Source organism: Ixodes scapularis, unplaced genomic scaffold (genome assembly GCF_016920785.2).
Source record: "Ixodes scapularis isolate PalLabHiFi unplaced genomic scaffold, ASM1692078v2 PGA_scaffold2__306_contigs__length_199485367, whole genome shotgun sequence".
Lineage (NCBI taxonomy): Eukaryota > Metazoa > Arthropoda > Arachnida > Ixodida > Ixodidae > Ixodes > Ixodes scapularis.
In genome coordinates this window covers 180,250,641-180,275,855 of record NW_024609857.1, presented here as the reverse complement: position 1 = coordinate 180,275,855, position 25,215 = coordinate 180,250,641, and the positions used below count along the sequence as shown (strand labels likewise).

The following is a 25,215-nucleotide window of genomic DNA, read 5'->3' as shown; positions in this document are numbered from 1 at the left end:
CAGTGCAGAACGCTGTATGTTAGGCCGTCGAAGCTCTCGCGCTCTTAGCAGTCAGCATAAAGTGTCTTCGGTGGCCATAAATGTAAGAAATTTGTCTGACACTGCCTGAATGCTAGAAAATAAAATTATGGTCTAATGACACGTAAGAATGACATAACTAAATAAATAAATAAAAAAATAGATAAATATTCATTAATACGTAGCTGATTTAGTTTATTCTTGTGGCAATCTTGAAATTGCTGGAATACTTAACAAGAAAAAAGAAAAAAAATATTTTCTTTGACGTAGATTCTTTTTTTTTTTTTTTTCTATTGCAGCCGGGAGCTTGTTTCCTTGTTGGAACAATTTTTCGCCCATTTGAGGCTTGGCAGTTCTCTCTAAAGGTCGACCATACAGTTTGAGGGAAACAATAGTCAGTCGTCTTCGGGGATTCGTAACATTTTACCCAAGATGAAATCCTGGGTTATGTTCCTGGCTCTGGGAGGCGTCATGGTCGGTAAGTCAAGAGCTTGTTTTTAAGTAAACTTAAAATACAGTCATCTAGTCTTCTCTACTTTAAACTGGTAAATTAATTTCTTATTATATCTGCGCGAGGCAGTTAACACTTGCAACGGATCACCGTTTTCCCTTCTTTTAAGGTACTGACGAGCCTAAACATATAGCGTCTAGGATAGTGCTACGAATAACATTTTCTACGGTTCTAGTAGTTTAGATGTGGATCTAAGTAAACGCTAACAAACTATATTTTCATCATATTCGTCAGTATTGAAAACTTAGTGTCATATGGTGTGTTTTGCTGAACTTCCCCACTTGAAGAGCTTGGTAAAGATAAGGGCTCTTCTAATGCGAAAGCAGTAAATGGGCTCGTAACGCGATTTGCCGTTATTTAAGCTTGAAGCCGGCTTTATCATTGTCTGTAGCAGCGACAAACAGCACCTCAAATCCCCTGAACAAAATGGCTCCTAAATTACCATTGGCTGCGATGCGTTATGCGGCTCCATAGCAACGGCGTCATCCTTGTTAAAAGAGTCAGCCGAACAGCTGGTGGCGCTGCGCAAAGTGTAAAAACACGTCAGGACTACGTAAATTAATGGCTTTGAAAAGAAAATTTTATACATCTCGGTCTCGGGAGGAATCTAACCCGAGCTTCCGAAGCGCGAGACGAGCGCGCTTCACCGACGCCATGGCGGCTCCACGGTTCCGGCGGACTAAATTTGTGGCAGTGCGTGCGTCATGGTTTCGCATTCCCACTCGCAAGCAGTCTGATACCGAATTCCTTTCAAACGCACTGGCCCCGTTCGAGTTTTTTCTCAGAATGCACCGCACTAGCGGAGTGTCGCACGGAGTACTCGCCTCAAACAAACTTGCCGAATCCACCGAGTGCAGAAGACTGGTGCTGCCGCCATTCATGTTGTAGAAAGAGTAGCTATCTTAAGCCGAAACTAGCGCCTTTCTGTTCGACGTGATCGGTGGGAATGCAAGAGTGCAGTCGCTACCAACGTTTATTTATATACACGTTGGTAGCTGCAACCTGTAGTTTTTGTTTGTGAGGCCTTCATGCAACTAGGCTGTCGTAGAGATATTTTAAGACGGCGTAAATTTCCGCAACCAGCGGACTACAAAGCAGCTGAGGTTTACAATAGACAAAACTGATGATGCTGTCCGCGCAGAAGCTTGATCCGCTTGAACATGGTATTATGCGGGAACCACTGAAAGGATCTGTCCGAATGTCCAGCAACACGTTTCGTGGGACCTTTGATTTCGATTGTAGTTACAGGTAGATCAGATTTTAGCCTTGGTGAAGGCGTCGAGAAAGAGAGCTTCCTCAAACAAAATATGGCGGGGCGAGATAGCTAACGTAGGTAAATTTTAAACATAGTGATTGTGGCTCGTACGCAAGTAGTGAGGTCAACAACGTTTATTGACGCCCCGTGAGTTCGTATATGCAGTATGCCCTAGCGGCGCTGCTGCCGTGCCAATGACAAGGCTGATTTGGTATCAGCTAGTGACACTGTGCTACATCTTCCTTCTATCAAACAGAATAAAATTAACCCAGAAGAGAAACATAATATACAAAAAAATAAAGGAATAGAAGATATTACGGTTGTACGATCGCGCTTAAAGTTCTGGTCGTGGGTATCTGACGGGGCACCGCCGTTGTCTTGAACTACTCCTGAGCTCCTAGGTTGGACAGTCTTGTGATGGTGGGGCTCCCGTTGAGGGTTCTTCCCTGACCTGTCGGCCAGTGAATTCAGCAGCCGCAGTGGTGACAAGTTACTATTGCCGCGTCAGCAATTCAGGAGCCGCTGTGATAATGAGTTGCTGCTGCCGAGGCGGCAGCCCTCGCAGGAGCTCTCTGCGTAGCACTCGACCGTCATTAGTTTTGATCACAAATTAGCGGGGAGGCCCCGCACGCCTCATGACGACTGCTGGAGACCACGTGCGTGAAATGGTATCAAATGTAGACACCTGCTGACCATATTGTACTTCCGGATGGGCATTTGTTCTGTTGTAGAAGGCCCGCTGCTTGGTGTGGATCTCTTGTAGTCGGCTGTGCCCCTCCTTGGGCGGTACGATGGCGGGTTCCGGGCAGCAGTCGGGAACCGGATCAGTGTGCTTGTCTGACGACCCATTAGTCTCTGCACTGGTGACTTGAGCAGGTTATCCCTAGGGCCGTTGCGCCATTCCAAGAGGGCGCCGCAGATGTTAAGAGTGTTGTACGAGCACATAGGTAGCAGTTTCTTTGCCTTTTGTACGGCTTGCTCAGTCATTTCTTTGAACAAGGTTGGTGAGGGCTTGACGTGACGTGAATAATTCGAAACTTACTCACTAAGTCCTTGAAGTTGTAACTATTGAGGGGGTGCCGGTTGTCATTGCACAATTTGGCTGGTATCCCATGAGTAGCGAAGCCTCCTGCACAGGCGGATGCCAATGCAGCTGCCATGGACTGTCGCAGTTCCTTCATCTCAAAAAGAAAGAGTAGAAATAAGCAATTATCAAAAAAATGTCCGGTTGCTGTGGTAGACCAAGTCTAGCCCCACCATCTTTTACGGTAGGTTGGGTAGTTCATGGCACAGTAATGGTAATCTTGCGTTTCTGTGCTTATGCTTTGTGCAGACCTCACATGACTTTTCAATAGCTTCAATTTCGCATTACATGGAGGGCCCACAGATCACTTCTGTGGCGCGCATCTTCATTTTGGCTTCACCCCCATGTGCGGCATTCAAAAGTTTCGAAATCTCCGTCCTCTTGGCCTTTGGAATTACCGCTTTGTTACTCCTGAAGACCAGCCAATCTTGCACGTGCATCTGGTCTCTGTAGTTCCAGTACGTTCACAGTTCCTCCGGGAAGTCTCGTTTATCAGCTCACCGGAATGCTTATGCATACTCTAGGAGTTGGATGAAAGCCGCGTCGTTTTCTGTCGCCTGGAGGATGTGCAGCCGTGCATCAGAAACTGATAGTGTGGAAACAATGTTTACTTGAAGCTGGTCGCTTTCGTCTTTTAGCTTAGTTTTGGTTGGGAACCTTGGCAACGACTCCGCCAGATAAAGTTTCTTCCCTGGCTTGTACTGCACGGTATTAGGGTATCGCTGAAGCACTAGCCTCATTTTTTTGTAGCTGGAGCGGCAGTCACTGAGGGGTTTCCTGAATGTTGCTTCCAGTGGCTTATGATCCGATTCAACGGTCACAGATGAGTGCCCTAAAATATAATCTTTAAACTTGCTGCATCCGTATACTATACACCTTTTTCGTTTAGCCTCGCACCCAGCCACGTTGTCCCTCTATCCGGTAAGCGTTCCGAACAAAAAGCAAAAAATTACAACCCTGAACAAGTAAAAAAGTATAGAAGATTCCTAACAAGAACGACTGACTGTTGCAGTTAAAATGTTAACACGTTCTACTGTCGAGGCGAGAAGAAAGCGATGTTTTCACGCATACCGGAAGTTCCAGAATTGAAGATGGCGGCGCCTATGTAGAAAAGGTCTATAGCGAACGCCTCTTTTCCAATCTGGGTGTTTTTTGGTTGAGTCTCGGTGAGGGAGCGTGATGAGTAGGCAATGCGATGTCCGTTCTGAGTGACCACCGCCCTGACGCCGGTTTGGCTGGTATCCACTGACAACGTGACTAGTTTGCCTTGCGCAAAATACGCAAGTAGCGGAGCCTTGGTAGGTTACTCTCTGAGCGTTTTAAACTGCTTTATTGGCGCTCAGTCCAAACCAAAGAGATATCTTTTTTTCCAACAACTCGCGCAATGGGGCTCAAAGAGCAGACATAGGTTGTATGTATCTTGTGACGAAGTTCGTCATGCCAAGAACTATTTGTGATTCCTTACGGTCTCTGGACTCCGGAACAACAAAGATGTCCTCGACTCGTTCTGGGTCTATGCTCTGAGCGTAGACCGATCAATTTTGGTACCTAGGCCATGTTTTGACGACTGGAGCTACACTCGTCAAAACATGGCCTAGGTACCAAAATTGATCCTGCAAAAAGCGACACTTCTTTAGATTCAACTTGAGATTCTGCTTCTCGCAGCGTCGCAGCAAGTTATTCAGGTTCGCGTCATGTTCTTGTATCGTGGTTCCCCAAACTAAAATATCGTCCGTGACGACTGCTACGTTCTTTAGGCCTTCTAGGACACCGTGCATTGCGCGCTGGGTTACTTCTGTGGCTGTGGAAATTCCGAACGGCATGCGCAGAAACCTGTATCTGCCATAAGGGGGGCTCATGGTACAGATGTCCGAACTTGCCTCTGACAAATTTATTTTTCAGAAGCTGATGACGCATCCAATGTCGAAAAAAACTTGCTGCCGTGCAGATGTGGAGCTACATCTTCTATCGTCGGCATGGGATAATGTTCACGTAATTTAGACGTTTGTTAAAATCAGATGGGTCCAAGAAAATTCTGACCTTATCTTTCTTTACGACGACCACCATGTAACTCGACCATTCCATTGGCTAACTTACCTTTGTGACGACTTGATCCGCCTCCATGTGGTCCAACTCGCCTTGACTCTATCCTGGATGGCCACAGGTATTCGTATTGCTGCCTTGACGGTGCCCTTAGATTTTGGTTGTAGCGTCATATCGTGGACCACACTTTTCAGCTGGCCGAGCCCTTGAACAACTGCTTCAAAAGATCGTGCTGCACTGTATAGCTCTGCGGTGCTCACACCTGCAACGCGAGTAATCAGTCCGAAACGTTGTGCTGCACTGCCACTCAAGGTAATTGGAACCTCTTGGCGTACAACCAAAAACCCAGCCTGACATTCATTGTCTTGATCACATAGATCGAAGAATATTCTTTCTGGTGCCTTTTCTGCATGATCGAAGAACGTGTTCAGGGTGTTGTTGCCCTCTACTGTTGGCTTCGTCGTAACTTGGCCTAATGTGGTCGTGGAGATTATTCAACGATTGGCCCCGGTACCTATTTTGCAATGAACGGAAACGCATTCTAATGTCACCGCAGCCGTCCATACATCCTCGCGAGATACAGCACCGACAGTTAGCGCTTCCAAGAAGTATGTTTCGTCATCACTGGCCACAACCTCGTGTACTTGCTGACGGGGGCCCTTTTTCGCCCTGACTTGCAAACTTTCGCGAAGTGATTAAAGTTTCCGCACTTGTTGCATTTTTTTTCCGGCTGCGGGGCAAACCTCACTTCTGTGCTTCGTAAACGCACACTTTTGGCACTTAGTTGACTTCTTTTTCGCGTTCATTCGCTTCGTTTTGTCTTGTATTACGTCGTTCGTCACCCTGCTCCCAGGCTCTGCATCTTTCCACTGCTTTGGTGTATGACGGGTTATCGGAGATGAGCTTTTGCTGAAGTTTCTTTTCCCGAAAGCCCAGAATGATTCTACTTCAAAGTAGACGTTCTTCAAGAACCCCAGACTCGCAGTTGTTTAAGAAAATACGAATGTCAGTTAACTATTTGTTGAAAGGTTCCCGTTCTTCCAGCTCCCTCGTACCAAACACAAACTCGTTGTAAGTTAGGTTTGTAGCCGGCTTGTAGAAGCTATCAAACTTCTCAATGATAGTCGTCACGTCTTGTTTCTCCTCTTGGTTTACAAACTTAAACATACTGAACAATGTCCTTGCATCTTCCCCGATTATCATTAACTGGGTCGCCACCTGGACTTCTTTCGGTTGATGGCTGACCCGGGTGGCCGTAGAAAACAGTTGAAACTCACATTTCCAAGTTTTCCAGTTCTGCCACAGGTCTCCCGACGTGTCCAGGGGTTTCGGGGGCTGCAGCAGCGTTGTACAGGGCAACACATGGCCTGCTGCGAAGGCATCATCGTTCGAGAGGTGTGGCTGTCGCATACTTCCCGTCGCTCGGTGGCTGCTTCATAAATCCGCGGCCCTGGCGATAAAGCACTTCTGACACCATGTGGCTCGTACGCAAGTAGCGAGATTAACAACGTTTATTGCACGCATCGTGAGGCCTTGTATACAGTATGCTCTACCGGCGCAGCTGCCGTGCCGGTGACAAGGCTGATTTGGTATCAGCTAGTGACGCTGTGCTACAGTGATCTTTCCCGATTCTCGGGTAAAGCCACAAGGTTTAGCTTTTTTTGGATGCTTATTTGGCAGTCACAGGTTTCTGCTGGGGGTCCTTTGTCGACAAATGTTCCCTTTTTACCCGCACACGGATGGTGGTAAAAATCACGGTGCCGCTGATGTGCTTGTTCTGAGCATTTCCTTACACATTGGCATATTTCAGCGTCTGTATGGCAACAGAGCGGCTAAAAACTTGCAAATAAAGCACGGGTTGTCAATCCCTTCCTTCATGAAATAGCAGGCGCTCACAATTCAGGCTTGCGTTTGATTGCGTTGCCCGTGGGATACGATTTCTAATAGAAAATCTACTTTTCTTATCTTCGGTTCCGCTGTACAAATGACACATTGAAGCCGACGACCCCTTGTCATCTGTTCCCGCTCTTCGCCTGAGCGGGGTATGACGGGATTGCATTTTGGCGCACGCTCGATTTTCTAGGTGCAGAAAGTGCATGCACGCGTGGGGTGCCGGCGCTGGAACGAACTCGGTGAGTGCAACCCCTCGTGGATTGCCGGCCGAAACGAACCAGCTCCACGCTGCGAATGGGCACGCGCGGACAAAAGTTCCGTGAAACAAACTCGCTAGAAGTTCGACGACCAGCTCGCGCTTTCCACTTTTCTCCCGTTTCCTCCTCTCCCCTTCTAACCTTCCAAGCGCTTCCTGTTTCCTCCTCCCCCATGGTGAGGATTACCTTCCATCTTGCAGAACCTCTAGTCTGGTCGTCAACCTTTAAGTGTGCCGAATTTTTTTTATTCTCATACATACTCGCCCTAATAGGTGAGATAACAAGCGTGAGAAAGTGAATTGGGTCAAATCGGAGTAGCGCGAAATGAGACCATGAAATTTCACTTTTAACGTTCCTGCAATATTAGTAGGCTGTGCACTTTCCGGTTTTAACCGAAAAACACCGATAAACATCCGCTGTAACCAAAAATACTAATTCGGTTAAAGCCGAAAAACACCGGTGGTTGACATTGTTTCTCTGATTAAAACCAAAAAATGCCGGAAACCGATCGAACCGTTTCCGGCTTGAGAGGCGTTGGCGCCGCCGTCACCGTCGGCGCAACCGCGTGTTCCATTATGGGACTTTTTCGATAATGACGTCACGAGGGTCACGAGTGATGTCATGAGGGTCACGAGGGAGGAGGAAGAAGAGGAGAGGAGGAGTAGGAGGGGCAAGGAGGGGAAAGGGAGGAGAAGGGGATGAGGAAGGTGAGGGAGGAGGGAGAGATCTAGGAGGAGCAGGGAGGAGGAGGAGAGGGGGAAATGAGGAGGGGAGGGGAGGAGGAGGAGGGGACAAGCAGGGGAGGAGAAGGAAAAGTAGGGGAGGATGGGAGATGCCAGCTACACGTTGTGAAGGCAAGTGCTAGCACCATTTATAAATCACGGGGAGGTACGTATTAAAACCTGGCGTGCTCGTTAGCCAAGTGTCCATCTACTTGGGTGCGGGTCCGTGCTGTACCCATCGATCTCTATGGTTGGTAAATTGTGTGACGCCAAGATCGACAGCGGCTTGCTCGTGTTAGCTCTGTATATCTCGCCAACAGCACTCATCAAATATCTCGTGCGAGACAAAGAACTTCATACCAGTGATGCAGGAAAACATCCCATTGGCCCAGAGGGACGTGCACCGGCTGTTCCGCTGTGCCATCTGTAATGGCACAGCATATGTGTCCGGGCGGAGAGGAGGAGGACGGGAGGAGGAGAGGAGGTGGGAGGGGAAGAGAAGGGGCATACCCTCCTCTCCGTACCATCCCCTCCCGCTCCCCTGCCATTTAGCACAAAATTTCCGGTAAATTTCCCACTCTTGAGAAGGAGGACATGCTCCCCTTCTATTTAGCGCGAAATTATCGGTAAATTTCCCGCTCTTAAGGAGGAGGAGAGGGTACGGAGAGAAGGGTATGCCCCTCCTCCTCCTCCGCACCCCTCCCGCCTCCTCCTTGATAGCTGCGCTCAACTTCGGCATTACAGGAAATCGTGAGCGTCTTTCATTTTTTTTTTTCCGAAACCTCTCCCCTGTAGAGGTTTGTCCAACTTGTTATCTCGTGGATCCTGTCTATTTGAGGTCGCTGTGGTTCTTGGAGGACACTGCCAACATCTGTGTGGTCCGGCGCCACTAACCTTCGAGAAGGCGTCTCTTCCTCTGGGGAACGGATATGCGTTTATTACTATCTGCTTAGATTTTATGGGCTTTCTTTGCTACAGGTTCGGCTTGATGTCACCCTGTTCTGGGTTCGCTGGGACTGTTCAAAGTTTTTAGGTAAAGGGGCTGACGAGTGTATACGTTATGTGCACCTCATACTCGCAGAAGGTGCTCTGAAAATCCTGCCACTTCCGCAATAAAACGCGGATTCTGTGCATATATTTGGCGGTCTTGAAACTAAAGTTAGGGCTGCGACTACTAAGAAAAAAAAATAAATCAGCATTTGATGCGCCCATCAAGCTCCTTCTAAATAATGAACTTCAATTACTCTCGCTTTAGGAGAATTTATTCTAGATGGCTAGGGATATATATAGACGGATGCATTGTGTTTTCACTGATAATCACTGTTTTTTGCCTAACGACGAGTCGTTTAACCTAAATTTAAAAAAAAAAATAATCACCTAAAAACATCCGCCGATTTTTCTCCCTTATAAACATCGCAGCATAGGCCCCCGATTTATAAGTAGTTTTACAGACACTAGAGAGGTGCTCAGAATACAGAAACCTTTTGAGGCAGCTCACCGCTACGTCGGGTGCATTTGCCACTTTAGTTTGTTTAACTCCTACACGCTGAGGAACCCATTCAAAATATGTGGTAATGAGTAGACTTAAAGAAATATACATATATTTTATTGTTCACCAAACACCGATCATTCTATACGAATATCTGACAAAAAAAAAACACACACACATTTGCATAGATGTTTCCTTCTTGCGCCGTTTTCAGATAAAAAGAAGCTCTCTCTGATGAAATAATTCAAGCAAAATAAGCATACTAATTTTCAACGCTTCTTATAAAAACCGTCATTTGAGGCGCAGAAGTTTGACGGTCACAGCTTTTTACAATCAAAAGGAACGAAAGACGATTCGACTTTAGGATTGGTGCAGATAATAAAGCTAAGTAGTTGATTCTTCTGCGGATTTAGAGACGCAGGCATTATCATCAAAAGCTGTGAGCATGTAGCATCACATATACGCCACGGCAGCGGAGGAAGAAGAAAACGCCGAAAGGGCGTTTTCCTCTTCTCGCAGTTCTTCTCGGGTAGTCAGCAGGGCAGCCATGTCATACTTGGACAGTCCGTAGAATCAAGTGTGTAAATAATGTGAACAAATTGTTAGTATATAACGCAACGCAGAACCCGTTACAAGTAACTACCCGGACGAGGAACTTCGCAACCGGACGTACCGAGATGGTAGCAAATGTTCCTGCCCTTGTTGATCCACCGCAGGTAGCAAGCAGCCTTCGTAATACGACTGCCACCATGCTGGCCGGTAAATCCGGAATTATGGATTGCTTAGGTGGAATCGCAGTTCGTATTAAGACGAATCACCGATCTAGAACAAAAACTTTTATCATGTGGTGAGCGCACTATCATTCATAAATGCAGCTGAGGTCCACAAAAACATCGTCGCTCCTCCTTCAGTGACCCCTTACGATGTCTTTGAGAACAAGATCGTCCATTGTACAGGCCTGTCGAAGCAACGAAGGCTTCAGCGGCTTCTTACTGCCGAGAAGTTAGGAGATAAAACCCCATCACAGCTTCTCCGCCGAACCAAACAGTTCCTTGCTAACGCCACAATCGACGACGCACTATTCCGTCATCTGTTCCTCCAGCGTCTTCAACATGATGTCCGCGTCACTCAGTCACCAGGTGAGAGCGCTACCGTAGAGGACTCGGCGAAGTTGGCCCGTTGAATTTTCAATGTTTCAAACCCTTCAGGTGCCAACCGAGTACCACAACCAGAGATAATGCCTGCTAATTTTTTCATGAGCATTCAACGTCGCATAGAAGAGCTCACAGAGATGGTCTCTTCCCTCCGACCTTCACGTTCACCTCTTCGACGGATAAGTTGCTACGCGACTCGTCGCTTTAGTCAATCTTCATGGGCGTACCAACCGAAGGGGGGGGGGGGGGGCGATCGGGGCGCTTGCCCCCCCCCCCCCCCCCCCGCCCCAGTTCTCAGGGTGAAGGGCCAAGGCATGTGTTTTGCCTCCATCCCTCCGTGAAACAGCCACCACTGGGCAGGGCAAACACTGTCCGGCGGCGCCAAGGGATACCAAGGGCACCGCTCCCTGGCCCTGGGGGCGGGGGGTCCGGCTTGCCCCCCTACTCAAAAACATGTTGGTACGCCACTGTCAATCTCAGACCTTCCACAAAAAATTGCTGGTATCATCCCACCTTCGGCGCTGACGCACGGAAATGTACCTGTCAGAAGAAGAGAAACAATCCAGTTGGCTACTAGGAGCGACGAGTGATGCTGGTCAGTTACGCAGTCGTTCATGTTTTTTCTTCCTTACTAATAAAACAACTTAAAAGCAACTTTTTTATTCGCCACTGGTGCTGAAGTTTCAGTGGTATCACCATCCCCTCAACAACGCGGTAACCGACAACCTTCGAAGCTAAAGGCCGCTAACGGCACCACCATCCCTATATATGGCCTGCGAACCATCGCCATCAATCTCGGGTTGCATTGAATCTTCCGCAATACCCAATTCTCGGAGCAGACGTTCTGCAGAAATTCAACCTGATAGTCGATGTTCGTGGCCGCCGTCTTTTTGATGTCACAACGCATCTAGCAGCATCTAGAGTTCGGATGCAACTGCAGTATGTAGGACTTGCTTCTGTTCTCTCCATTTCGGATTCTCCATACGCCAAAGTCGTCAAAGAGTTTCCATCCATGGTTCGTCCCTGCGCTTTTACCACCCCACGTACAGCATAACATCCGGCATCGTATTGAAACAAACGTCCCTCCAGTTCACTCTCAATCCCGGAGACTTCCTCCCGAGTAGTAGCAAACCAAACAGGCCTTTGACCTCATTCTGGAGTTGGCATCATACGTTCCTCCTCCAGCCCGTGGGCATCACCGCTCCACATGGTGCCGAAATCCGTACCAGGTGACTGGCGTCCTTGGGGGAGCGTGATGTCACTGCCGGAACGCCGTGTGCGATGGGAAGGCGCGGCGCGCTGCTTGTAGGATTGCGCTGTGTGCAGGCATGCTTTCGCATTGCTACACGTAAGCAGTCTTAAGTGTTCTCCTGTAAATTTGATCGTTCATAATCGCGGAAAGCGCTTAAGCTACCGCTACTCGAAAGGACATCGAAAAAATAGAGGTAGAGTGAGAAATCGAAATGGGAAAGAGAGAAGCGCCGAAAAAAAGTCCAGTTCTGTTATGTTTTTTATCTTGCGATTACGCAGCAGAATCGCTGTAATTCGGGCCAATGTGGCCCGTTTTCTCTCACTACTGCAAAGATAAACAATATAAAAAATACAAGTTGCAAATTCTTTCAACGTGAAAATCGTTTCACCACCCTTTAGGGCGGAGCCATGACTGCCGACTGCCGCATTCTGCCAACCTCATCTCCGCTTGTTTTGTTTTTCTTCTTTACCATTTTTGTTTTGTTTGGGGGCAGAGAGTGAAGGATCGAAGCACAGATACACGACGGGCTCCTCCGCGCTCTTTCCAGTCAATAAGGGGCACACCAAATGACTTCTGCATTTTCGAGACTGGGACGTTGGTCTTCAAACAGAAGTAACTTCTAAGCCGGTGCGCACAAAGCAGAACAAATTGCTCCGAACTTAACATGGGCGTCGCGGCGTAAACGTTCCGTTAAATAATGTTGGCTGTATTCGGCGTAAAGTCCAGTGTGTGACGCATGCGACCTATCCAGGCGCTTTAAGAAATATTTCGGAGAGTTTGTGTCCCCTTGAAGGAAATTATGGTCAGTGCACACGCGACTTGGTGGAAGTTTACTATGAGAAATTGTTTACATGACTGTTTTCAACAACGCTGTACGGAAGGGAGTTCCAAGGAACGTCGTTCCTAAAACACGGAAGTTCCATCTCGCATCTGTGGAACTGGAACGCGAACTCGCCATGTTTTCGAGGCAACAGCAGGTGGAAAGGTGTTCCTTTTTCGTTTATTTATTTGCAGTTTTACCCATATTCAATAGGGATGTACGCTTTTTTTTATCATCGCCAATTTTAACCTTTAACTTCAATGTAAGGGGAAGTGTCCGGATTATTTGGCACAATATTTCATCAAATAAGAGAACGTAAAGTTAATGCAACGACATGTTCCTCCATTCTTAAAAAAAGGGTAACGAAAAAGCGTTTCCTTTAAAGCCACTGATACTTGTCACGAGAACTCGTTTTAAGATGGAGACGGAACGAGGAACCAGCCTTCGTTCCTGTTTTACAGGAATACAGGTTTTAATTTCATTGAAGGTATGACTCTGGGGTCAAAAATTTTATTTTGACCAAAAACTGATTGTTTTAGGATCATTCTTGTAATAAAAGAGGTCACAAACGGTAAGCTTGAAAGAGTTTTTTTTTTTTTTTTTTTGAGTTAATGACCATAGAAGTGGCCGAGGCAAAAGCTGACGTTACTGCCAGAAATCACAGATTGCATGTTTAACCACTCGCTATTTTCTCTTTTTTTATAAAAAGAGAGCACAACGACCGACTCCTTTTTAACCCTCGCGAGTAAATTTCATTGGGCTTAAAGTTTTAAAAACAAATTATATTTATAATACATTTTTAGATTTGGGGTTGTTATTTTTCCGCTATTTCGCAACACAGGGCGAGCTTCAACATGTTACCTATTTAAGGTATTTTAATTACCTTAAAGGGACACTGACACCCCCCAAAAAAATTTTTTAATTTTTTACCAGGCGCTTCATTATGGTTGTCGGAGGTCTACCCAAATAATGTTTTGCAACAGAGTAGCGTATTTTTTAATAAAGCCAAAAGACGCAACTGCTCGAAAGCGAAACCGAAACCCGCGCACGGAGGTCGGAGGAGTGGAGAGAAGAGAGGGAGTGGCGGAAGTCACGTGGCTACATCCGACCGTGCGTTTTTTTTTTTTTTTTCTTCTTTTTTTGCGTTGCAGACGACATGTGGTGAAGCGAGAACTGTTTGCCGTGCGATTCTTTTGCAGTTATGTTTGTTCCGCTCGCTGTTCTGTACTCAAGATGGCTTGTTTTGTACATTAAGGAGTTGGAGATTAGTAGTGAGTGCCCTTGGTGAATTTCCATGATCGGCAGCGAAAAGAATACACCCAAGATGTTGCGTGAAGAGCTGGCTTACATGTCCTCCGTCCGAAAAAAAATGGCATTGTGCGACGGAGTTTCCGAAAGATCAGCGGGATCGGGAACAATGGCTGGCTGCAATTTCTGTAGAACATTTACGGGCACCTCGAAAAGCGGACGCTACCTGATTTATATGCTCCTTGCATTTTGTGGAAAGTGATTACATTGAGTTCGCAGGTGTCAAAAAGGAAATTCCTTACAATTTAATTCATCAATGTGTCGTCCACAACATTTGTTTTTTTTTAGTTTTTGTTTGTTTTTTCAGTGATAATTGTAAAAATAAAAAGAAATGTAGATATCACAAAATGTTTGAAAAAAAAAGCTTCACTGGGGATTGAACGGTCCTACTGCGTGTGAAGCGGACGTCTTTCCCACTGAGCTATCGGGCCAACTCTTTATTGGGGGATCTCTTTCCTTAGTCATAATCAGCGGTAATAATTCAGCCGGTAAACTGTAAGTTGGAAAGTTTGCTGCCGATTTTTCTCCAACAAAAGCACTCTGGGGCGAAGTCGGGAAGCACAACGCGTTGGCGACATTCGCACCTAGTAAAGAAATCGTACGCGTGCATATTCAACCAGGAGTAAACACTTAGTGCGGCGCTTGACGTTTGCGCGAGCTATGTCTTCAGCGAGGAGAAGGTAACGACGGCTCGGCGACGTCTTCGTGCAAATCGGCTTGGTGGTCTGCCGTGTTCGAGATGAATACCAATTCTTTTGATGAGTCCCAGATTTCTCTTTTCAAAGGCTGACAGAATTCGTCGGCACCGCGAACGACAGTTCTGAAGTAGAGGTCCCACGCCCGTCGTCCGCTGCCATGGCCGTCCCCGCGAGTCCCACCGATACGCGAAACGACCCACGCACAGAATGCTTCCGGTTCTCTGTGGAACTTTTTTTTTTTCGATCAGCGTATTTGCAGCTTTTTATAAGCCACAAAAAATGGGTTTCATGTTTTTTTTTCTATTTTTAATACTGTGTGTGTGCCTTCAGTGACCAAGGACTTTGATTAAATTTGGTGGTCACTTCGATACCTTAGAAAACGGCCCGTGAGCAGGGAAAAGAGAGTGAGCGAGACTCGAACCGGCCAGTTCTTGATCGGCGGTTTTCGGGCGGAAAGAAACTAAATTTCGTGTCGCAAATTGTGTTCTGGGTAGTTGGGCTCTCATATTTCATGTACAACTAAAAAACCTCGGCGAGCATAAATTCCCTGTCAGTGTCCCTTTAATATCACAAAAATCTCACATCTTTCCCTTTTCAGTTAATACAAATTCCATAATATCTGTGCTAAAAGAATTTGTTTCATATGCTTGATGTACGAAAGTGTCGAAAATCTACCAGATTCGGGATCAATTTTTTCTAAAATTACATTTTTGTTTGCATTATTTTCAATAGAGTAATGGTATGATCATTTGTCTTTTGCCGAAAGAGTAAACACAATATAGAGTATTTTGTTGATATCAGCACAATTCGAGCTTTAACATTATCAGATGTGCGTTGTATTACTGCTAGCTTCGTTGCACAGCAAAATACTTTTTCGCTCCGAATTACGCTTATTTTAAGATTATTTGTTCATTAAAGTATGAATATTAGGTGATTAAATATACCACGCCCAATCCTGATCAGAATAGAACCTATCAGAGAAAACAGTCACAACGGCCTACTGGCAAAAATCAAGCTTTGATTCCGGTCATACAAACAAAACTCTATATTTATTAAGTGTTTTTGGTGAAAAAGCCTAATATCAACTAAAAATAAACGACGAAGCTAATAAATATTGGGGGTTTTGAGAAAATCAGTTACGTGCGCGCTGGTTACTTGGCCAGCTGCGCGCGGGGCAATATTTTAGAAACGTTCGTGCATTCCCATGTATGTAGCATCTCTTATTTTTTTTCTTACATGTAATATTAATGTTGTATTTATTGAAAATACGTTGATTTGAGCTCTCTGCTGTGCCACTGTGAATAAATTATCTTACACAGGTAAAAGGTCAAACCTTGCCGAACTCTGCTGGAAATTACCAAAAGAAAATAGTTCAAGCAAGTAAGTTGGCAAGCTGGTTAAGGATAGACATGGTAACCCTGGAGCGAGGGTTACATCTCTAACAGAGTTCCACTTTTTGATTACTGCAAAAATTAAGATTTTTTTTCTAAGCGTAATAGAATTTACTTCGCGAGTGTCACATACGGGTCTTTGCTTTATTTTGAGAACTAGAAAATAGTGAGAGGTCAAACATGGGATCCCCGACCGGTGGGAGGAACGTCAGTTGTTGCCTCGGTCACTTTAATGGGCAATACCTCGAAAACAGCAAATTTTCAAACCTAGCCTTTTGCGCTCTCTTTCATATCAAGAATGCTCCATAAACATACATTTTTTGTCAACATTAGAACATCGACCCCAAAACCCTGCCTGAATTGAGATTAAAACACCCAAAAACATTGTGCATTGTGTAGAAAGTATTACAATTTCAGATAGACGCAAAGTAGCCCAGAAGCCTTTATCTAATCTAAAGTTGGTCGCGCTTTAGCGTTTTTTGTTTTTTTTTGTGGCTGTGGGTTTTGTGGGCGTCGTCAAAAAACTAGATTTTCTGTCGTGTGGAGCGGTGTATATAAGAAGGGTGTTAAAATAAAATCACAGGCTGAATTAAGGACGTTGTGTATCTCTGTTTCTTTTTATACCACTGTCAAAACGATACCCTCATTGGGCCCCAGTCTTGGATTGAATTATTTATAGTATATTTAAATGATAATTCAGATTTTATCAACTAACATTTTTCATTTCTTAAAAATGTATTAACAACATGTGGTGAAATAAAACGTTAAAAGAAGTTTTGGTCTAAAACTCTCTAAAACGGACATTTTTTGCAGGGTGTAAATAGACCCTTTCACAAATTCAGAGCCATGTAGTGGCTGAAATATCAGCACAAATTGTTGCGTGCTCATGACGAACACAATCTGTTACCTATTCATCAACGGTAGATGTACGAAAGTTATGGTGTTTTTTTCCATGAACAATTATATTCCTACTTGCTTCAGTTTCGATGGTGTCAAGAAAATATCACTGCAGAAGGCGCGTAGAGTTAATTAAACCTCTCGATAAAATTACCATTTCATTGTCACAAGCTGTCTGGGGCGTGCTGAAGCTGAGCATTTCAAGGACTTATATGACAGCCCCAAATGAGTAGAGTATAGAAACTCCAAAAGTCTCGTCTCGACGTCATCGAACAACAATACAACGAACAAAGGTCTGGGTGCTCAGGCTCGGCATCGGTTTCTGTCTTCAAATTCTTCCTTCACTAGCCATCAAGAGGCCGCCATTCGCATGTACACATAATACGCACTTAGGTGATGACGGCTCTCGAACTGGTCAGACTCAATTTTGGAAAGAGCCTATTCAGTAGGCAAATGTGGACCTAATACAGAGGCTATAGACGGATGCATATGAGAGCTTGAGAAATGCTATTCATATGATTTTGGTGTTATTAATGATTTCAACTTTCAAAATAAGTTATTTTTTTAAGAGGCCTTTCAAGCTTGTCTTTCTAACTTTATGTTTCAGGGGCAGACACCATATCCATGATGCCAAATATAAAACTAGGAGTACGTTTTGTATGTGACTCTTCATTGGTGAAGGCACGCCAAGAAAAAAATCATACTACACCTCTTCGGGAATACATAAGTACATTTCTTAATACGGTAAGTGGAAACCCTGTTCGTGTCCTGATATTCTTATTTAATTATGAGCGTATGCTACGCACCCTTTCGTATGTGGCTCGATTTGTAGCAAGCAGAGCATACTGCATGCTTCTCTAATATATTATAGCGAGTTAACTTCTGCGTATGGGGGGTAATGCGTCCAGTGAATTGAATGTGATATATTAGCTTGTTTTATGTACAAATTGACGTATTTTCAAGCAATCCACATAAAACCTTTTGCTTAAGCCCCGCTAAATATAGCGGGAAAATCGGCACCTTTCATTTAAACACCAATTCCGCTTCCCCCCTAAATCTAGTGGGGAAATTGCCGTCCCGTTACCTATACAAGCCAGGTTCCCGTTCAGTTTAAGGGAGAAGTATACCTCACATAACACACCAAATTCCTTTCCCTATTCTTTTCCTCCCCATTTTATATATCTCCCCGTCTCTCCCCTCGTTCCCCATCCCTCTTCCTTTTCCCCATCTGCCTTCCTTCTCCTCGTTCACCCTCCCTCTTTCTCCCCACCTCTTTCCATTCTCTTCGGAGCCGTACAAAGATGTAAGATCAGAGTCAGATTCGACGTTGTCCAGTGACTTCGATTCGCACCGGATCCATTCAACCGCTTCGATTGTTCCGGTCGATTCAAAAGAATCCTGGCGATTCCAATCTCGCCAAATCCAGCCGGAATTGTGCATTTTTCAGCTTTCAACATAAAGAGCCGTAGGACGAAGGCGATTTAGGATTCCGCGAGCTTCGAGTTTTTATCTACTTTAGCGCCCAATACGAATCGGAACGCGTATTTCTACAGGACCCATTTGCTCTGCTCTGCCCGTTCAATGGCCCGGTCGGGTCCTCGTCAGTGGCTGCCGTACTCCTTTCAATGCTCTGGCGGTCGATTCCGCCTATTACTGGCGGGCTTAGGAAGCATTTAATACCGCATTGATAATGTCAAACACTTCCACGTACAAAAGACGGGCATGCATTCAGCGCCTGCAGGTATTATTTTACTGGGCGCCTTCTTCCTAGACATGTAAAATCATTTTTACTTACCCGAACTTAAAGACAAGGACGAAGAAATCCAGACGGTTTTAATTGACCGCGTACTGATTGGAACGTTTTAATATTGCTCCCATCTAAGATCTTGAACCGATTCTAATTTAAGCGATACATATTTGGCTGGCGCAGTGCAGGAGACAGGTGGGCTAGTCTTCCAGGCTTGGTTATGTGGCTGACATCAGTAAAGGGATCCTGAGGGTACGGTAATTTACGTGGTGAATTTTGAGGATGATAAGAGAATGTGGACGGCATAGCCGTGCACTTAAGCTTCGTAATGCCAAACATTATCAGGGTAGCCGTGTCAAATTATCTGTCAACGAAAACTATGCAGCGTTGATGTGTTCGACCATCTGTCCGAGTCTTCTTTTAGTCGGCATTAAACAGGAAAGAAATTGGTGACAGGCGAGCAGTACCAAAATATATCAGGTTTCTCTGCAACATTGAAATCATAATTCACAAAAGAAATTGGAAATTAAGTTTGCAGTTCTTGCGGCTCGACGATGATGCACTACAACTTCAGGCATTTGAGAAGTATATTGACATCAGGGTTTTAAAGTAACGAGGCTATTTCAAGGACTTTCTAGCGCGAAAATGAGAAAATTTAACCAGTTGGCGTCGACCGGCAAAGGGGGAAGTCACCCCAAAGCTCCCGGTTTCGGGCCGGCGGGTACCGTTAGAAACACTACAGAGACACTTAAGATTGTTGATGTGTTAGAATGCGAAAGCATTCGTTTACGTAGCGTATTCCTACAAGCAGCGCGCCGCGCTGAGCTCGGCCGAGCGACATCTGGTAGTTTGTGAATTGAGTTGTGCAGCATCGCACTGATAAATCAGCCCAGTTTATGTTATTGTTTCCTTTTTTATCAAGAACACATCTGATGAGTTTTTTGCGCAAGAATCACAAGCGGGGTTCGGGAACTACAACCACAACACTGCTGATGCTGTAAATTTCAGCAAGTGCTGTGAGCAGACATTTTTAGTGTGGTTGTGCTAGCGCAATGTTAGTTCACTGAATGTGTATAATCACCATTGTAGGTGAGGTTAGTAGAGACTTTAATATAGTGACGTTAATGGCCATATTAAATAGTCAACTAAAAAAGAAAAGCAAAATAACTATATTAAAGTGAAGAAACTGTCTTCACTCGCTTCGTCCTGAGCGGTGCTATCCAGAGAAGCAATATCATTTCTTCTACGAGCCGCTTATGTGGATATTGTTTTAGCGACTGCGCCTAATTATTATTAGTTGTACCAATGCTTTTTAGTAAGAGATATCGTCCACGAACTTCAAAACACTGTTTCCCCTTTGACAGGATCCCCCTGGAGACGATCCAATACCTTGAACCTTAATAGGTGCAAAGATGGTTACCGGCCAAATAATTAAATTCAATATGTAGGCTATATAAAGCTCTAGAGCAGTTAACGGGATTGTGATCAAGTGTTCACTGTGTCATGGTGTTTGTTTTTGCGTTCGTTTCTAATGTGTAGTTGGGGGATGGTATATAGTAGTGCCTTCAAATACCAGAGCGACACCATTTACTAAAAAAATCCAAAATAATAAGATAAAAATGTGTAGTTTTTAAAACACAAATAGGGGGAAGAAATTATATTTTTGATATATCTAGAAATTTCTGATTAATACGTATTAAATATTTTAATACCTTACGCGCGTTTCGAATGTAAACAAAATAATAACAAAATCCAAAATAAAAAGATAAAAATTGTGTCGCCGGTTTTGAATACACAAATGGCATCTTCAGGGGGAAGGAATTACATTTTTGTTATATCTAAAAATCTCCTGAATAATATTTATTATATATTCTGAATACCTTACGCGCGTGTTTCGAATGTGGACAAAATAATACGGAATAAATACAAAATGAATATTTATATTGAATACATTTCAGCTTCGTTTCAAGTACGGCCTCTTTTTGCTAAGGGAGAAGCTGCTTCGCCATTTTGTATCGGGTGGCCAATACGAGCGCTGGAAATAGAGAAGATATTCGCCCGTCCGTCATTGCTGAGCCTGTGTGTTCTGTGCATGTGTTTCACGGGCTCCACCAGAGAGAGAAAGAGAGAGAGGTGGCGCTTTCCCGACGCCTAAGGGGATGACTTTTTGGTGCTGGTTTGAAGATAGCCTGTTTCAGTCGAAATGCAGCCTTCGTTAGAAGCTGGTCGCCCTGAATTTTTTCTCCGTCCACGAGCGCAAACCAAATGCACAACAACCGGCGGACGCTGTTTCGGCTTCCCGTCCCATGAGTGGGTCGTATCTTCCATAGCAACAGGGTGTTTGATCAAAAACGTCTTTCAACTCCCAGTTTTCTTTTTTTTTGCTTTTTCGTTTGTTCGTTTCCAAAAATATGCAGCCATCAAAGATGACGCGGGAGATGTCACCGCAACGCCCCTATAGGAGGACAACGTGACTGTGCTCAGGCCTTCTCAATAGCGGTCGATGTCGGTTGCACGTTCGTTGTTTTTGTTCAACGTGTTACGGACAGTGTGTGTGAGTGCACGTGCGGTGCATCTGCTCGTTTTAGGGGCGAAGCTTCTTAGGGGCTAGCCATGTCCGTATGTTCGTCCGCCATCGGGTGCACGTGCTCCTGCACGTGAGCTCACATGCTCGTGTATGGCAAAAAAACGCATATCCACGTGAGAATGATGTTGATAGGCGCGATGCTCTGGTGGTGCTTGTCTGCGTAGACGGTGAGCCGCAGCATGCCGGGCCTTTCGTTCGTTTTCATCCATGTCAGAAAGGGAATGTGTGGTATGGAACGTGGTTATATACGCATTTGAGCATTTGAAATGCAGCGTGACATCGATGAAAACGAACGAAAGGCTCGGCATGCTGCGGCTCAGCGTCTACGCAGACAAGCACCACCGGAGCCTCGCCCCAATCAAAATCATTCCACCGTGTTGATGCGGTTGTTTTTTATTTGTCGAACTACCGTACCTCTCAACAATTTACTTAGCGGCATTGTGATTACCGCAAAATATATTTTTGCGACAAATAACTTGGTTTTCTCTGTTCGGTCTGAACTCTACGCTTTTGTCTACAGCTTATTTCGCCCTAGTTTGAGTAAACGTTGGTTCTTACCGTCTTTGGGTTACAACAGGCATGTAAAAATAAATTTCCAATAACGTCTTAAATAGAATTTTGTTTTATGATTCACAGTCATTTTATCGTTTGAAAGGTTGAACGTCGGAGGGGGTCTCAAAGTCGGAAGAGTTTGAGGGATAGAGGCCTGAAGTGGTTTGGAGGGCTGAGAGGTTTTATTGCCCGAAGAGATTTGAGGTGCTGAGAAGGTACTATGAAATATCAGGGCTGAACTATTATTTTCAATACGGAAAGTTTGGACTTTTTAAGGCGATTTTGAGTCTGGTAACAACAGCAGCGTGTTCGAGCAACCAAAAGATGACTACTTTGCGAGCGCCATTCTTGGGGTCCTTACTCATAAGAATTCTCTGATTTATCAGGAATAAAGAAGAGACAATGTAACACCATTTTGTGGTACTGCGAAATACGCTCGTTGTAGCGGACGACTCTTGCCCATTGGCCAAACTCTCTTAGTATAAACGTCTCTTTGGCCATAAACACAGGACTGCCATCTGTCCACACTCCCGCCACTATAAATTATCGTTGGCATCAAGTGGGCGGTGGATTTAGCGCATACCAGCTTCGAGACTATGCTGGCGGCAGCGGCAACGTACGGGCGCTGCGTAATCGCAATATCTGCACTATACAGGTTGCTGGCCTATTTTTATAAAGTTTTCAGCGTTATTCTGACTAACCGTTGTTGCTGTACTTTTTAAAATTTTTGTAAACCGGATCACCCTATTTATTTACATCGGTAGTTGCTTTCGAGATATGAGAGACAAACACCACGGAGACATTAATGACATGGTTAAGGCCATAGGAGAGAAGCAGCCATGTATTTGCTACGGGTATGATGAATGATGTCGAGCGAATGACAAATTCTAATGCTGAAGTCCACACCAAGCTTGTCAGTATACAAGAAACAGTCATGTTCTTGAAGGCGGAAGTGTAAAAAATATGTTGATGGCTTTTTTCGAGAGTTAGCGGAGGTGAATATCCATAGCTCGCAGCATCACACAGAAAACAAGAAGTTAAGCAAAGAAGTCGACGAAGCGAAACGAGAGCTACCGGAACTGAAACATGTGGGTCGCCTGTCAATACCGCCCGACCAGGCCGAGTTCTACTCGCTATGAGGAAGTCAGACGGGGAGCGCTATCATCAAGAAAGGTTTTATCGATGCTCTAGGCTGAGGAGGGCCAAGGCTGCCGTGTGATCCGGGTCTTCAGTTGGAGTGGCTGCACGGCACCGGCTCTTTTATTGGTCTCTGCCTTCGAACTGGCTCACGCACCTCATCCGCCACGAGCCTCCTTTTCTTTCTTCACCGCTCACGGTGCCGTCCCTCCAGGTGCGGTGCGGCTCATTGTCTCCCGCACTTCCTTACCCTCAAGCCCGCAACTCCGGGAGGGTCCGGAGCATCCCGAGTTACTGGACCGGCCGCCAAGCACTCTTCCAGCTCGCCCATCTCCGCATCGCTGGTGGTGGTGGACGCGGATGGTGCCGCAGCCGTCGAACAGGGAGCCGGCACTGGTTGGACCGGTGCGTGTTCGGAAAGAGGCAGAGCGCCGGGTCTTCGTCGACGGCTCCGTCCACAAAAGATTCTAGCCGGTCGGTAGCATCCGGAGTCGCTGGATTTTCGGCCAAGTACTCCTCCAGCTCGTTCATCTCCGCGTCGCTGGTGGTGGTGGACGCGGATGGAGCCGCAGTTGTGGAACGGGGGGCCGGCATTTGTGAGACCGGTGTGGTTTCCGGGAAGGGGCCGAGCGCCGGGTCTTCGGCGACGGCGTCATTAACGAATAGTTGGTCGGGGGAAGGACTATTTTTTCCCGTACCTTGGCTGAAGTTGAGAGCCGCCAAAACTAGAAGCTCTGGCCGATCCCAGCGAAGCAGTTGTACTGCCGCTGCGACGCCGGCGGGGTGGCTCATGTCTTTCAAGAGGTTAGTATGTCGGCGGCTGGCCTCGTGCGTGTCCTGGTGGACCACCGAGACCTGGCACAGCCCCCAGGCGTCTGGCTGGCCGTCGGGTAGTGAAAAACAGTGCAGCGTATGCCCCCGAAAGGGCTGCGGGACTTGGGCGTCCGGTTGAGTCGGGTTCTGTCGGGGCTGGTTCCGCCATTGCACTCTCGACACAAAGTGGACGGCTTCTGGACCCTCATGGGCCGTCCAGGTGGCTACCGTGTGTCGAGGGGGCTTACGCGGAGCAGGTTTTCCAGGTACACGCAGGCCCACTCCGCTGCGTGGGGTGGAGTCTCGTGTGCCCGCCTGGTCCCTGGGACTTTCCCGGTACTCCGCGTCTCCGGCGCCCTGCCTTCGTTGACATGGTCGACGTCGAAATTGCTCACCCCGTCTCTGCCAACCCGGTTGACCACCCTGACGGTTGTTCCGCCTTGCTCCTGGCCAACCAGGTTCACCACCCTGTCGGTTGGTCCGGCCGTTCCCCCGCCCATCGGGTTGACCACCCTATCGGCTGGTCTGCTCGGTCTCCTCGGTCTCCTCGGTGCGATCGGTCTCCTCGGTCTGCTCGGGCCCTCCCCACTCCAGAGCAAATGAGGCTGCAAATCCGCTCGCTGCATTGCTCAAAGAATGGGTTCTCCTGAGGACCAGGTCCCCCACCTTGTACTCCAGGTGACGATGACTCTTATCGTACATGTCCGCCTGTTCGATCTTCGCGGCATCGAGGTTCTCTCTGGCGTCGTGCAACGCACTCAAAAGGCAAACTTTCAACTCCGCCGCGTATTTAGAGAGTGGGTGCTCTTTTGAGCCTTGGTTATTTCGTAACTTGTTCTCCAACGGAGACGATAGCTCCTTACCCAAATTTAGAAGTGCGGGCGTTAACCCAGTTGATCTGTTTATGGTCGTCCGAATTGCAAACCCCGTCTGGACAATGTGTTCGTCCCAGTCCTTGTTTCTCTCTGTTAGTGTGATCAGCATGCTCTTCAAGTTTCGGTTCACTCTCTCAGTGATAATAGCCTGAGGATGGTATGGTGTCATCATTTTGTGCGTTATGTTTAGCGCCAAGCAGGAGTCAGTGGACACTCTGCCGGTAAAATAGCTAGCATTATCGCTGATGAGACACGTGGGTGTTCCGAAGCGCGTGAAAGTTTCCAACTTGTCCCACATGCGCTCCGAAACCAGCCTCTTCAGCCAGTGTAACTCCACCCATTTTGAGAAATGATCGGTTATTACCAATAAATACTGGTTCCCACGGAGACTTTTTGGCAGTGGGCCGATGATGTCGCAAGTAACTATCTTCCATGGGTAGTGACTCACTACAGCTAGGCTGCATCAGGCCTGGGGCCTTTCCCCCTCGCGGCTTCGTTTTCAGCCAGGCTGGGCAACTACGGGTGTATCGGAGTGTGTGCTGCCTCATCTCCGGCCAGGTCGCGACGCCACATAACTTTTAAAAAGTCTTGCTTTCGCTGCCATGACCAGCCAAAGCCGAGTCGTGGAAGTATTCGATAAACCGCCTTTGCAGCCTCCTAGGAATCACCACCCTGAACGGAAAATCGTTCCCCTCCTCGTCGTCGATTGTGG

The 25,215-nt window shown here is 46.3% G+C and overlaps 1 protein-coding gene across 1 annotated transcript in view; it reads left to right on the top strand.

The window, feature by feature from the left end:
* Positions 1-450: 450 nt before the first annotated feature.
* The window catches only part of LOC115326983, a 193,313-nt gene continuing 168,548 nt past the window's right edge, over positions 451-25,215 (top strand). The window contains exons 1-2 of the mRNA XM_042292124.1: positions 451-496; positions 17,400-17,536. Coding sequence (XP_042148058.1) covers positions 451-496; positions 17,400-17,536 — 183 coding nt within the window. The remainder of the gene's footprint in view (positions 497-17,399; positions 17,537-25,215) is intronic.